Source organism: Protomyctophum bolini (genome assembly GCF_963924005.1).
Source record: "Protomyctophum bolini genome assembly, chromosome: 15".
Lineage (NCBI taxonomy): Eukaryota > Metazoa > Chordata > Actinopteri > Myctophiformes > Myctophidae > Protomyctophum > Protomyctophum bolini.
Genome location: NC_137876.1, coordinates 8,409,017 through 8,424,889, shown reverse-complemented (window position 1 = coordinate 8,424,889; position 15,873 = coordinate 8,409,017). Strand labels below are relative to the sequence as shown.

Below are 15,873 nucleotides of genomic sequence, written 5' to 3'. Positions count from 1 at the left end.
GTTATATTTAGGGCACGATTTAGAAACCTCATTGCTAACACACATTCTTCTAGTCCGTGCAAAAGACTTTGATCTCGTTGTTTTTACTGGTTAAGTAATGGTTATAATACAGTAGTCCAAAAATGCTAAAACATTTTTTTTATTTTTTGCACAGAAAACCATTATTGCTACATCGAACTTAAAATGTAATTGCCATTTCTTGTATTGTTGTTGCCCGTTTATATTATTGTTACATGTCAGGGACTACTGATGGAAAGCTGAATCCAGTGTATTTACATTACAACATGTACATACCGTTCATTAATACACTGTCCCTTCCAAATAAACTGTATTGTAAAGCTTATCAAAAACACTTTTCTACACAGATCAACAGCAGTTTCAATATAATCTATCCAGGTTATATACAAAAAAACAACACATCATTTACAATGGGGAATGACAGAGTACCATCATCAATAGGGCTTTTACTTTACACTTTATAGATGCCGAATACGACAAAAGAAACGGGACTAAACTCAGTAACAGAAGGCAGTTAAATCTCACGGCTGTTTGTGTCACAACAGCTGGAGTTGCTCATTCAAATGTATGTATTGTGAAAACTCCTCTGCTCATTCATTCACCGTTTTTCACCGTTTTACACATTAAATGTTCACAGTGCAATTAGTATATTTTAACCTGAAATTAAATTCCATCATATGGAGGGTGATCTCTCTAAGCTTTCTTGCCAAGGACCAGAGGAAGACAAATACGGCATTTAGGATTTCTAATGTGAAAATCTTAACCCAACACTGATGGTGGATATTGGAACCATTTCCATTTGTATGTAGTGGCCTCTGTCATGTCATGTTTTACTGTTGTAAAACAATGGCATAGTAATAAAAAATCACTAGACCATAAACAAGTTTAAGTGCCAGCTGGACAATAGAGAAGAGCTACAGTACAGCAAATGCTTGTCATGTTGATGCTGAAACTGATCTTGACATGGTTCAGAATATCCAGTTATGCATCAAAAATTGTGTTATTATGTGCTATTTCAGCTAAATGTGAATCTAACAAAACATAATTATAAGCCTATTCAATACTACAAGCAGTAAGCAGCAGAGATCGATGTCCATAACAAATAAATCATACATCTCAATGAACTATTTCATGACACAATTTGTACTATTTAAAAAGATATACAATATGACCGATCAGTCAATCCAAGGAAAAATGTGGGCTGAAATCTCACAAAACTACATGAATCATGACAAAAACAGCAGCTTGTGTAAGGCCTTTGGGGTGTGTGTGTGTGTGTGTGTGTGTGTGTGTGTGTGTGTGTGTGTGCCCATATCAGGTCCACCTATTTGAACATACTGTTAAAAGATCGACCAATGATGAGCCTGCGAACCTCGCTTGTGCCTGCCCCAATTTCATACAGCTTGGCATCTCGTAGAAATCGGCCCATGGGGTAGTCATTGATGTAGCCATTGCCACCTATTAGGAAGAAAGGGAGAAAAAAAATCTATGTTATGATTATGAAGACAATAAGGTCACACACAGAGAATTAACACTGCCATGGACGTAGATCTACCTCTTCTTGCGTTTTCAGTGATTACGCTAGAGGGCACTCTTCGCCAACCTATGAATGATGCTATAACTTCCAGAGAAGAATACGCCCGGAAATCTGATCCAAACAAACTCCAGCCTGTCCACTCCAAAGGTAAAGGATTCATGAAAATGCTAAGGAGGTTGTGCTCCTGCAGGCTCATACATCCAGTCACATCTCCGGGGGTCAGGCTCATACATCCAGTCACATCTCCGGGGGTCTGGGAAGGTGAAAAATCCTCCATCTGATGCTTCGGTTCCTTCCAACTGAGGCTTCGGTTCTGACTCAGTGTCACTGTCCAAGTGTCCATGTGCAGTCACAGTTTGCACATGATCGTGACGTGTTTGTGTGAGTGTGTGTGTGTGTGTGTGTGTGTGTGTGTGTGTGTGTGTGTGTGTGTGTGTGTGTGTGTGTGTGCATGTGCGTGCGCGTGTGAGAGAGAGACGGGACGAGCATGGTTGTGTGCGTGTGTGTGTTTGTGTGCTCCGGTGTTCCAAGTGGCTAAAACATAGCAACCGGTGAACGTGCCCAGATCACGGCAGGAACCACCGGTCCACCACCGCATCCGCCCGCTTCTAGCGGTTTCCTGGTTTTCTGAACAGTACACAGTACACACACTTCTCACTCGCTCGTGTAGCAGTTTTTCCCCCAAGTCAAATTTAGTGTTTTACAAATAGTTTCTTCAAATATAGTGGTTTATAGTAACTATCAAAGTCATGCTGAAACAACAGTGACACGCTGGTAGGAGGTTGAGCTCCCTGGGAGAGGAGCTCCGGTGTCCAGCGGATCAATGCAGCACTCATAGCCGAACAGAGCCGAGAGACATGGTTATGTTAACATAACCATGTTATGTTGATGAAGCAACCTGAATTTAAGACTATTGCTCATTATTCTGAAGAACATATATTGGCATGAAACTAATAATGCAACATGCTGATAAATAATTACGCATGCAGCCACAGACACAACCTGCACGATTGTATCCTAGATAATTAATCCCCGTATGAAAGATGAAGCTGTACATTTTTGCATATCAATTCATTTTCAGTCCCAAATATAATGCTTTAACTGTTATTGGCTACGTTTGTGCACCTGCTTGTCATTCATGCAAAAAAAATAGTTATTTGGATCAGGTGTCTGGTAAATTTAAATAATTCCAGACACAGTGATCGGGAGCGTATCTATTTGCACTAGTTTGGGTCCTGACTCCTGGGCAAACTAAACATCTCATTTATTTTTTGGGTCTCGAGCTAAAACGTTTGGGAACAACTGATCGAAGCCATTGATTTGCACTTACCCAGACACTGAATGCCATCCAGAGCAACCTGAGTGGCATTCTCAGCACAATACAGGATCACACCAGCACAGTCCTGCAATAAAAAAAAAGCTAAATGGTTACTACTGTATATTGCAGAGACATAAAAAAAAATCACCAGTCAGTGATTTAGTCAGCACAGCTTAGTGAATAAAAGTGAAATAGGATGCTGAATAAGGGAATGTCTTGTGAGATTAATAGATCACTTCTAGACAACCTGGAAATGTTTTTGACTGAATAGAAACATAATGAAGAAAAGGCACTTAAGCCGTGTATATAAAAAGGCCAATGAACAAGCTCGTTTATCAGTTATTTTCACTATTTAAAATGAATGAATAAAAAGTTTCAAATACAAAGATTGTTGAGAATTTGCCAGGGTAATGTGGTTACGAATGAAAGACTGTATGACATCATCACTTGAAATAAAATAAATGTGTGTACAATATGCATACACAAACAAAACTACCCAAACTGTTTCAAAGTTGGACGACAGAGTACCGGTAGTAGTGCTTAAAATAAAATCCACTCACCATGGAATTGAAATGTCCTTTGTCACAAGCTTTGGCGACATTATACAGATACTGCCGACAGGAACTTAACCTGGTATACATGTCAGCCATCTTGCCTTGCATCAACTGTAGTAGAAGTAAATATGACACATTAGGAAACCAGTTACTTCCATTCATTTGACCAAATGTCTTTCCCAGGTTGCACATGGTGATTAGTTCAAACCTGAAAGTGTCCAATCTTTTGTCCAAAAGCTTCTCTGACATGTAGGTAGGGAACAGCAAAATCCATGACCGCCTGCATAATGCTGAAAAGGGGGATATTCGTGTTGGAATGTTTGTTAAAATAGCAAACAAATTACTGCGAGTACGAGGAGTAAAAAACATTCACTAAAGAAAAATCACACCCGTGTAAAGTGAGGGGCGCTCTTCACAATCGGCACTTTTCTTCTTTTTTTTTATCCTCGATACGTACATTGCTCAGCCAATCAAATATCGCTATGGGGTGCTCAGCCAATAAAATCATCACTACGGGGTACACACAGATACACAAAGCTGGGCAAAAAAACCCATATCTACCAGTATGTAAAAAAGCTGATATACGAATCACATCTATTTTCGACAAGCGAATAAATTCAGCATTACACAACAATTCTTCTTTAACATCAACCTAGATAGTTTTCTGACCAATCACACGGTCAATGGATACACAAGCACTGCCTTTCTCAAGTGGCTATATGAGACACAAGCATATATACATATTACATATTGCACCATGTAGATTAGTCATGTACTATGCACTTTCTTCTTTTAACTGCAATTGATGAGCCTGCACAAACAAGAATTTCACCCATGTTACCTGTAATGTGATGTGACAATAAAGTTTGATTCTGATTCTGATTCTGAAGCTGACGGCAACGCTAGCTAGCAGGGGACAGTCCAGGCCACATTGTCTAATTGATGCCAGCATGATCAAATTGCCTCCTTGGACGAAACATGAGACAGATTCCTGAAATGCGAAATTCTAAACTGTACTATGAGATGTTAATGAGCAAATGTGAAATGATCGATCAAGTTAGCTGAATTCAGGAAACCACAATCTATAACAGCAGCTAAATACAGTTTGTGCGCGTGTATGTACATAATTTGAAATTGATGTCACTCTTGAGCCTTTGATGATGTTGAAAATATCGAGCATCATAAATCAAAGTCATCTCTGGTAATTCAATTCCAACAGCTGCCTAGGTTAGGCAGGCTGGGAAACTAACACTTATCTGATGAATTGACAATGGAGGACCCTGATGTAAAGTCTTAGCTTAGTGCTGCCGTTATCCTCAGTAGCAGATTTTGTATTGACCTGTACTGTTCTTGAACTTGAACACATTCATGTTTTCCTTTCCTGATGTTATTTATGTGTGTAATTTAAGCAAGCAACTTTAGGACATTGCCTTTGTTATGTATGAAAGTTTCCACAGAAGTATATAAACGTACCAGGCAGGCACACAATAAAGCCTTACTCAAACTATGTAAATTGTTTCAACAGACTTACCCAACGGGTCCTGCTGAAAGTACCAATCTCTCCAGGTCCAGGCCACTCATCATCACATACACACCCTTGTTCAAAGGGCCAAGGACGTGGTGCGCTACAACAAATAAAAACATCTACAGCTTAATGGAGACAAAAATAATTACACACACACAGATCACATAATACAGTCAAATCTGGAATGTTTCATTGTAAGTCTCTTGTTTTGTTTGTTTCTGCTATTTTTTCCAATCTGTAACCTATTGGTTGAACGTTCTTGAAATGCCCCTGTATACCAAAAATCATAATAAACAGATGACAATACAAATGCATACCTGGGACCTTGCAGTCTTCAAAGATCAATTCACAGGTATTGGATCCTCTCATGCCTAGTTTGTCTAGCTTCTGTGCTGTAGAAAATCCTGGCATATCCTACATGAAAGTCACACAGACATAACCTTTTTTGTTAAATAAAACTATTATAATTAAATAACCTTTTTTTGCATTGTCATTGACAATTTTTTTTTAAACGCAATGCATTGTGAACTTGTAGATGAGCTATTCTCTGTCACCTTTTTCCACACAATACAGATTCTATTGTATTACTACATATCTTGTGTTTCAGAAGACTTGCCTTCTCAATGATGAAAGCTGTGATTCCTTTCTGATATGCATCTGGATCCGTCTTAGCATAAACAATCAGGACATCAGCATCTGGCCCATTGGTGATCCAGAACTTGCCGCCATTCAGAATATAGTAGTCACCTGTACAAACCACCATGATCTCAAGTCAATGGTTGCTTTATTGTTAGCCAGGAAAAGGCTATTTAAAATGACTAGACTAAATCCTAGTCCTGTATTTAGCTGATGGTCACCGAGTTATGGAATTTGATGTGTTAAACATGAATAGTGCCCCATGTGTGGGCTGTGCACAATGTATTCTTTTTGTTTGACTATTGTCATGGTAGGTACACCCCTGAACAGTGGTGTTCAGGTCAAGCGGGCCCCTATTTTGGTCAAGAGGCCCACATGTGGCCCATGGTGTGAATATTGTCATGGCAGACCCCTGAACAGTGTTTATGCCAAGTTTGGTGTGGATTGTAGCATTAACAAATATCTTCTTCTTACTAGTATAATCATAGTAACTGACGATCATGGAAAACATTCTAAAACTGGTAATTGGAATCGGGCCGGCACCCTGGCCGTGTTCCTGTGGGTCTCGAACTTCCGGACGGAGTTGCGCCACTCACTTCACACACGTGTGATTTTTTCCTCATCTTTTTCACTCACGGCCTCCAGAAATTCTATTAATATTAATGCCTTCTCCGTTTCCCCACATATGACAAAACATCCCTGCTTCAGAATCACACGCCACTCATCTCATTTTATCTAGAATATTTTCCCCTCACCCTATTCTCTTCTTGGCCTGGTCAGCGGCATTTTTAAATTAATGTTCATGTTGAATGAAACTGCATGCGAGTTTCCATTACTTTACTTTCAGTAGGTTTATGTAATTTCCTGATTTTGTCCACTGGGCTTTTTTCCACTTGCTTCCTTGGCCAGCTGACATCACAACCGTAATGACCCCAGTAAGTACCCCACTCATCTCCCTCCGTACTCAGTGTTCTAGTAGTATATCATTTAGATTGTGGCATGATATTATTGCAGAAAGAATACATGTTTTGTGTGCATGCACATTGTGGGTATGCAGGAATGGCACATTAACTTTAACACATTCTGACCCGAGATCAGATTCTAAAAATGTCTTCTACATCCTGACAGTTTTCTGAAAAAGCTATGTTTCTATGTCAGTCGTTCTTCGATTTTTCAAAAATAGCAGACCTACAAGCTCATAGTGGCGCGCTATGAACTTGTAGATCTGCTATTTTTCAATAGCTGGAGCATAAACATAATGCCAACACACCCAAAATGGGTTAACAGAGGATTGAGGATGATGAATGAATCATATTCTATCATGGAATGGTATCTCACCTTCCTTCTTGGCTCTGAGTTTCATGGAGACGACATCAGATCCAGCATTGGGTTCACTCATGGCCAGGGCTCCTACATGCTCTCCTGTGATTAACTAGTAACACAAAAGCTCATTTTGAGGACAGAAAGGGTAAACTATCCTCTTTTTCCTACCAATTTGTATTTTATTTATTTTCCTAAACAAAGCAAGGCAAGAATACACCGAGCCAGGATTTCCAACCCATTGAGACCTGGTTATGTTCTATTCTCTAGTAAAAAAAAAAAAAAAGAAAAAAAAATAGCAACACAAAGGCAGGGACATTAAAGCTTTTTAGAAAAAGCCGATGCACACCTCAAAAGGTTGACGACAGGTGCGTAGGACAAAGTGCATATATTCAAAAGGGGATCTCTGAATATTCTTCAAATGTTTCGGATTTTATATGGTGGTGTTATTCTATTGTAGAAGAATGTAACAAATGAATGATACCTCATACTGACCTTAGGCAGGTACTTTTCTTTCTGTTCCTCGTTGCCATGGCGCACCATCTGATTGATACACAGGTTGGAATGTGCACCATAACTAAGGGCAACAGCTGCGGACACTCGTGACATTTCCTCCATGACAATGACATGATCTAGGTACCCCAGACCTGTGCCACCATATTCCACTGGAAGAGAGACGGAAAAAAACGATAATGTCGAGTCTACAGTTCAGTTCAGGGCTTTGATAAAAAAGAAAACGCAAGCAAAAGTGTTGGGGTTGAAAGATAGGGTGTGCATTACAGTGTCGCCACACAAATAGGCTATATTTTTGGAGACTTATGAGCTAGCTTAATGGTTAGATCATTGCCTTGCCTACAGCCTTTCAAAAGTGCATTGTGAAGCAAGACAATAATTTGTGGGAGGACCAGGTATTAGCAAGGTGATGATGACAGAGCTGCATGAGTTTTGAATGATGCAGGATTCTTTAAACTAAGGATGACAACTATAATGTATGTATATGAAGCAGTACCTCAAGAAAAAAAAACTACACTACTCTATGAACTACAACAAATTGCACGACAATATTTCATCATTGATAAATATATTATAAACTCGATAATACCTTTTTAATATTGTATCTAACCATCATACCTGGAGCGGTTATGCCAAGAAGTCCCATCTCCCCTGTTTCTTTCCAGAAATCCTAGTGGAAAGACCATCCCAATAATTATATTTAAAAGGCAATGGATCAGTGGTACACCATTAGAAAAACAAACAAAGCTAATCCATATTCAGCCTTGACTTAGGGGTGGGAAACAAAATGGTCTGGGTCCTGACTACTGGCATGAGTTACTATTGATGGTCAAAAGAAACAAAAATAACTGTAAATTGAACATACCCGCATTCTTGGAAATTCATTTTCCTTGTCAATCTCATTGGCATAAGGAGCAAGCTTTTCTGCCAGGAACCTTCGAACTGCCCCCCTAAGCTGTTTAGACAAAATAGATATTCATCAGGTTAATTTAGGTCCACATAAGAACAGGTCTGTACATAACAAGTTACAAAGTGTATAATTACATAGAAATATAGTAATACATGCAACTACATGTTTTCCAGCAGAAAACCCTGCGCGTACAGTATATGGAGCTCCAACATTCAAACAAAACAAAAGTATTTTGATGCTGGTAATGTGTAGAGCACAACAACATCACTACAACTAACACCAGGGTAAAAAAAAGAAAAGAAAAGAAAAAAGTTTGTTTTTCCTTTTTTTTTTTAGGGCTAATGAAAGTTACTGGTATGGTGTGTGTGATATGATTATGAAGTGTGAGATTACCGTAATGACAGCAGTCCTTAATCATATTCTGTCATATTATTTTGGAGAGAAATGAGACAGACTCTGTGTGTGTGTGTGTGTGTGTGTGTGTTTCTCTCCAGCTGTTTCCAGTTCACCTCCCCAACACACACACACACACACACACACACACACACACACACACAAAATCATTCTACAGTTGTGGCCCCCCGTACTAATCTAGTTGAATACCCCTGCTCTAAAAGCTATAAAACTCACATGCAGGGACGAGAGATAAAATATATAATCTTTTATTGCAATAAAAACACTAATTTTAGTGTGGTGAACTTAATTTTAGCGTGGTGAACTTCCACTATCAGCATAATCATGTCCTCACACGCGACTTGAAAAAGCTGTGAAGCCAACCACAGTGTTACTTCCATCCAAGTGTCCAGTGCCAGTAATTAAGTGGGAACTGGGCACATTCTCAAACCTCTACAAGCACAACTAAAGCAAGAGAAAGTTAATGTGCTGACATGTTAGCTCTTCTTCAATCTATTTGAAAAGGACCATGGTTTGACACCTCTAATTCTGTAGGCCACAAGGCACAAGCACAAGTCTAGTACTATTGATGACAGAAATGTGCCATGTATATATATATTTGTTCACCATTGTATTTCTTATAGTTGGTGTGAACCTAGACCTAGAATGCCTGTGATCATTTAATTATACTTCGTAAATGTTCGTGTATCTCAGGCATAGATCTCAGACACAAACACAGACGTCATCACCAATTGACCAGGGAAACGCAAAAGTTTGCAGTCACACAATTGGCAGGTGGTGTGATTAATTACCCAGCACCTATCGCAAAGCACCTGCCAATTGTGTGACCGCAAACTTTTGCGTTTCCCTGGTCAATTGGTGATGACGTCTGTGTTTGTGTCTGTGCCCGGAGAGAAAGATGTCCGTGTGCATCTCTTGAAAAAGTGGAGATAATTCACTAAATACGCGTTTTGTGCCAGAACTTTCACATGGATATAAAACTAGAGGACCATTTTTCACACCACGTTTTTGGAATTATTTAATGGGTGAGTACAAACGGAGCATTTATCACATTTATGCCGCCCATTTTGAACCCGAACCAGGATCTGATGCAAGCGATCTATGCCTGAGATACATGAAAATTTACGAAGTATAATTAAATGATCACAGGCATTCTAGGTCTAGTGTGAACCCTGCCATCCACTTGACTTAGTACCATTCTTAAAACAATTATATATATTTTTAGGGACATTAGCCCCTCCTATGCACAGCTTTTAGTATGCGTGTTGTAAACACAAATGTTCAATGTTGTCCCAACACTAGCTCTGGTCCATAGATCTAATGAGTTTCATTTAGAGCTATGTTACTCTCAACTTCCACCGCTCGCATGAATGCCTCTCCTCTTTAGCGTAAATAAAAAGAACGTTTTTGCTACTCACCAAAACAAAGGCGAGTTGTGTCATTAGAAAGCCTACTTTCCTTTGTGGACACACTCTGAGCCCCCCACCACACGTATAAACAGTACTTTTTGGCCAGAAAGAGATTTTTTTTCACCGGAGGGAAAAAAAGGCAATATCGGTAGAGGGTGCAGTGGAGTAACTAAAAGTATTTTTCTCTCGGTAGAAACAAAATCCCCTTTTGGCCAAAAAGTACAGTTGGTACGTGTGGTGGGGGGCTCTAATGACACAACTCGCCTTTGTTTTGGTGAGTAGCAAAAATGTTCTTTTTATTTACGCTCTAAATGAAACGCATTAGAGCTATTGATCAGAGCTATCCTAACACAAACATTAAATGCCATTGGTAATGAATTTCCAGTTTAACATCATTGTACAAACAAACATTAAATGCCATCGATAATGAATGGCCAGTTTTGACTTTTGAGTCCTTCTTGAGGATAAGAGCGCCCCTCACTTCACACGGGTGTGATTTTGATATTATAGTGATAGTGTTCAGCCCTTATCAGGTTACATTAGGTTGTAGAGTCACTGAGTTTGACTCCATTTCATTCCGGACTTTCATTTGTTTGTGTAGAGCTACAGGCAGTTGGGACTGTGGGACAACCAGGAAATGGTATCATTGGACTTTATTTTATCTATAAGAACAGACTCACACCATGTCCTATTTATGCAGGGGTAATATAATGTGATTACCATTTGAATGCTTGGATATCAGGTTAAATAGGTAGATTCTGTGATCACCTGCTGGTGATCACAGATCACTAGTTCTAAACAGACCCGAAACTTAAGGCCCGGCCCTACCTGGGCCCTCATCAAACCCTGTACACTCAAGACACTGCCCCCGCTGCCACCCTTAGATCTCCTTATATGGAGCGTACCCGTTTTGACATTCCATATGTTGATCTGACCTCATCAAACCCTGTACACTCAAGACACTGCCCCGCTGCCACCCTTAGATCTCCACATATGAAGCTGACCTGTTCTAACATTCCTTATGTTGATCAGACTCTGTACACTCCACGCCCCATATATGGCCATTACAGAATTCATTCCATATGTTGATCTGACCATTCCATATGTTGATCTGGGTGCCCAGCAGTCTGCCGTCGCCCGTGGGCGAGTTACTGGTATATTTAAGATTATTATCGAGACGATGTTGTGAATCACACAATTATTTATTTTTAGCCAGGATAACTAAACCACGGCATGACACTTTCATATAACCATTCATTCAGTGACACCTCATGCCCTGTAGATGGCATTGGCATTCTGGAAGAGACTCAAAGGATAAACACGATCACTCAAAATGTCCCTGTGAGCAAGTGGACCCCAAAACAAACCATGCCAGGACCCTCCACAGAGCTGCCAGGACCCTCCACAGAGCCGCCAGAACACCGTCACAATAGGGCTCAAGCATCTCAGGCCTGTACCATTCAATCTGAACACGGCACAAATGCGCTTGCCTACTTTTGGCGTATATAATGATGAATGACTCATCATCTGACTTTGACCCCTTTTTCATCTCTGTGTATCCAGTATACAGTATTGCATTAATGCATGGGCATCACTGTACTAGATTCGAGTGCTCTTTCAACCAACCCCATTTCATGTCTTTCCCGGCATAGATTGAAATGGGGGGGTGTCACTTCATTTATTCACTGTTCCTATTGAAACACTGGTGGTCTTAGAATTGTGACTATTAGCTCCCGGTCAACTTGATCCACAACTGAGGTCAACTGAGCCTCCATAGCATTGTTATTACTTTACATAGCATGATAGGATGTCAATTGTTTTAATTGTTACCATAGTGCAGTAGTCCACTTGTATAGAAGAAGCCTGTGTGTCCACTCATTTATTCATTTTTCTATTTAACGAACCTTTAGTTTTTAGGGTAACCAATGTGAGCAACCTTTCACCCAATCAAACACTTCATAGTCAACCCCGCCCCCACCCTCCTCCCCTTGTGTCTGTAGACGAGACGTCTTCCCTCTGTGTTGTGTTCTGTTGACGACTTGACGTATCATTTCCTGTACTAATAATCTGAAGTGTCCGCTTCCCTTGTGGGAAAACAAGACTGCAGTTTGTTCTCCTGCGTTTTACTAAACACTAGTAAACACGTGTCGATAGTGGTGACTGGCGAGTGAGTAGTGGTGGGGTGATGATGAATATTTTTTGTGTCAAATGACCCTTGTCTTGTAGCAGCGATGGTTGAATGAGTGAGAAGAAACGGAGGTAGGCAGGCAGGTTGCAGCCTTACGAATCCAGCTTTATTGTCAGGATTCACTCAGTACAACAAGGCAGAGGCACAGGCTGAAGGCCCCGTGCCCCCAGATGGAGTCACATCATAGTAGCCAATCTATGTGAACTCCAAACAGTGGTCCCAAACATTGCCATATATTCACTTCACAAAGTCCCCCTCCGGATTCAAACAGGCTGCCTCCTATCTATGGGAGCCAATCAGATTGTTGCTTTCACCGGATCTTCCTGTAAGAGGTAGACGGGACATCTGGCATGTAGCTCATGTGGCACAGTGACTATACGGTTTATATCAATAGGACTAACTAAATATCAATACTATATTATAAAGTATGCAGAACCTTATTTAACACATAATGTCACAAAGGTAGAATGTAATATATTATTAACAGGTCTAACTGATTGAATCACAAATACATTGTAGGCTAGAGAACAGAGCAGGAAGCTCCCTGAACACACAGCTGTTGGATTGCAGATTTCATCAAGATTAGAACTGTCCCGTGACCCCCTGGGGTCTTGACAGCTCCTAACAGTAAGGTTGCCAACCGTCCCGTAAAATACGGGTTTGTATCGTATTTGACAACTAAAAGACCTGTCCCGTAATTAACCGATACGGGACGCACTTAATCCCGTATTTTGGGGTCGTGGAAGAATGACAGCGCGTTATGGTGATTCTCAGTCGCTCACATGCGGACACTCACACATACACACACAAGCAGAAGGGGCAGCCATCTGAGCTATGGGAACAGGAGGAATACATGGAACCTGCTGTCTAGAGAGGCGCTAGGCACAGCTCATTGGTCAGTACTCTTCATAGGCATGCAGCAGAGCCAATCACTATGCAGTGTCGTATCTTAGCAACTATTTCACCAGGCTCCCGGTCCAAAACATTGAAAAAACTAATGGATGCTGTTCACAGCCAAACATCTTATCTACCTCAGAGTCAGAAAGTTCTAGTAGTGAGATATAACTAAAAAAGAAGAAAAACTAAGTGCAGAGCTGAGTGGGAAAAAGATTCGGTGGATTTTTATGAAACAAAAGCTTTGCAGTTTGAAAGTGGATATTCAACCTTTCCCTACAGCTGCAATGTTGGTGAGTTTAATGTCGTTTAATACAAGCAGATGCAAATTGGATGAATGGGGAGTCAATGGATGGTTTATGGCAAGTCACTTCATATCATTAGGCTATAATAAATCTAGAGTTGCAAATTGCAAAGGACTGTGCTGTCATCATGTGCCAGTTAGCCCTGACAGGGACACATATAGGCTACTGTAGTTCCTTGTTCATCAAGCAACTCTAGAGCAGTGGTTCCCAAACTTTTTCATGTCAAGGACCCCCGCTGTAAGCACTGGACCTAAAGGACCCTCAAATTGACACTAATGAGCCTGCGGACCCCCAATTGAAAACCTAATGCCATGGACCCCCATAAGAGAAGATAAGGCTCTAGCAGTGATTCTCAACCCGTTTAATTTCAAGGACCCCCAGTTTGTCATGCATTAGTCCACGGACCCCCATTTAATGGCATTTCTAGTTTTCTACCTCTGGAACCCCCAATTTATATTGTAAAATCTATGTTAATTTAACTCTGAGAGTATACAAATGGAACCAAATGGACCTGCACTCTCAGAGTTACAGACCCATAAGGATCCATTTGGTTCCAAAGTATCATTTAGCTGGAGACCCCTTGGAACTCACTCAAGGACCCCTGGGGGTCCCCGGACCCCATTTTGGGAACCACTGGCTTAGTAACTGTAAATGTGAATTTAAACCAGGTACTGAGAAGCCTGTATGCTTTGTAAAATGGTCTGAAATAAGGTCAAGTTTATGATTTGAACATTTGCCATTTAAGGCTTAATATTTTGTATGCCGTTTGTTAAACCTATAAAACCTTATGGCATGAACTATATGTTGGAAGGGTTAGGGTAGAGCAAAGTTTTAGGTCAGTGCAGACTGCAGATTCATTCAAGTCATGTATACTTTCCAAATCATACCTTTACTAACTTTTAGATTTCGTTTTTTGTCAATTTCATACTGCTAAATGGTCAATGTAATTACTAATTAAGTACCCCAACACTGATACACTGTTATATATATTTTTTAAACCATTAAAATCAACTAAATCATATTATAATGCAAGTAGATGTAATGACTAATATTTATTCATAATAAAAATAATGCATACTATATACTGTAGCACTTTTACACTCTCAAACAGCTCATATAGGCCTACATGTCAATACAGGTCAGGTAGTATTTGATATTAATTATATTATATTATATTACAATTACAATATTACAACTAGAAATATTGTTCCTGAAAAAACAATGTGGGGTCGCTGGAAGCCAAAATATTGTACTGTGTTGTTTAATTTAATGTAATTGATTAACGTAATTTAGACCTGAAATTGGGGGGGGGGGGGGGGTTTGACCGGAAATTACCCAATTTTTCTATAACATTTTCAAATAAGGGACACCAATTTTTAATAAGGGACACCAAAAAAATTCCAAAAAATTTACGCAGCGGACACGCGGCTTCGCCGCGTGCCCAAGAAATGTCCCTTATTTGAAAATCTAATAGTTGGCAACCCTACCTAACAGAGACATTGTATGTACAGACCTGATTGTAAATAACTCTACGCAGATTACTCTTTCTATGAAGTTACCACAGTTTGCATGTTCTAACTGTGTCAGCCTGTGTACCTTATCTGATCCATATTCATCAGTGACATTTGACATACTACATGACAGACGAGTTAATCAGTTCGCACGTCATTAGATGACGTGGGGTGCATTGGCTGTGCCAACATCAAAGTTATTAGTTAATGTTATGTCACCACCACCAGCCAGAACGTTGTGTCTTTTATTATATGACAAGTGACAACCTCCCTTCAACCTTGTGTTGTGTGACAAGGGAACCAAGACTAGTGTTGCTATTAAGGGGCGCTGAACTTAGGCTTGCAGCCAGCAGGTGTACAGTACAGAACAAACCATAGTGCTCGCTCAGCCTGCCTGCATCATCATCTCAGACAGTACAATAACATTAGCACACATGCTAACGGTGGTGGTGGTGGTGCTAACCTCTATCTGCTCCTCTGTCAGTCCATTGACGATGTCGTCCACGGGCACACCGGCGGCGCATCCTCTCCTCGCTACCGCCGGGATAAGCATCGTCCTCGAGCCGAGGCGCAGTGCGCTCCTGAGGGCAAACATCGCGCTCACTTACAGGGGTGACAAAACAAACACAAGCAGGACTGAAGTATAATAACACAATAATTCCTCCTGGGTTGACAAAACTCCAGAACTGGTGCTGGAGGTTAGTCTTCTTCACGTGTGCGATCAAGACGTGCTATTTTAGCTGTGGTTGTGCATTAGCACCACCATGTGATTGGGAGGTGACAAGCTGCACGACATCCAAGGCTTTTATTGATGTATTTAT

At 40.5% G+C, this 15,873-nt stretch overlaps 1 protein-coding gene across 1 annotated transcript; it reads right to left on the bottom strand.

The window, feature by feature from the left end:
• Nucleotides 1–115: 115 nt before the first annotated feature.
• Nucleotides 116–15,756, bottom strand: ivd (isovaleryl-CoA dehydrogenase). Its single transcript, XM_080783567.1, has 12 exons — nucleotides 15,516–15,756; nucleotides 8,287–8,376; nucleotides 8,040–8,091; nucleotides 7,404–7,573; nucleotides 6,927–7,020; nucleotides 5,569–5,699; nucleotides 5,270–5,366; nucleotides 4,959–5,052; nucleotides 3,636–3,717; nucleotides 3,434–3,538; nucleotides 2,886–2,958; nucleotides 116–1,476 (listed from the first exon to the last, which is right to left on the bottom strand). The coding sequence occupies exons 1-12, from the start codon at nucleotides 15,645–15,647 to the stop codon at nucleotides 1,343–1,345; spliced, it is 1,254 nt and encodes a 417-aa protein (XP_080639693.1). The 5' UTR covers nucleotides 15,648–15,756; the 3' UTR covers nucleotides 116–1,342.
• Between the last annotated feature and the right edge of the window lie 117 nt (nucleotides 15,757–15,873).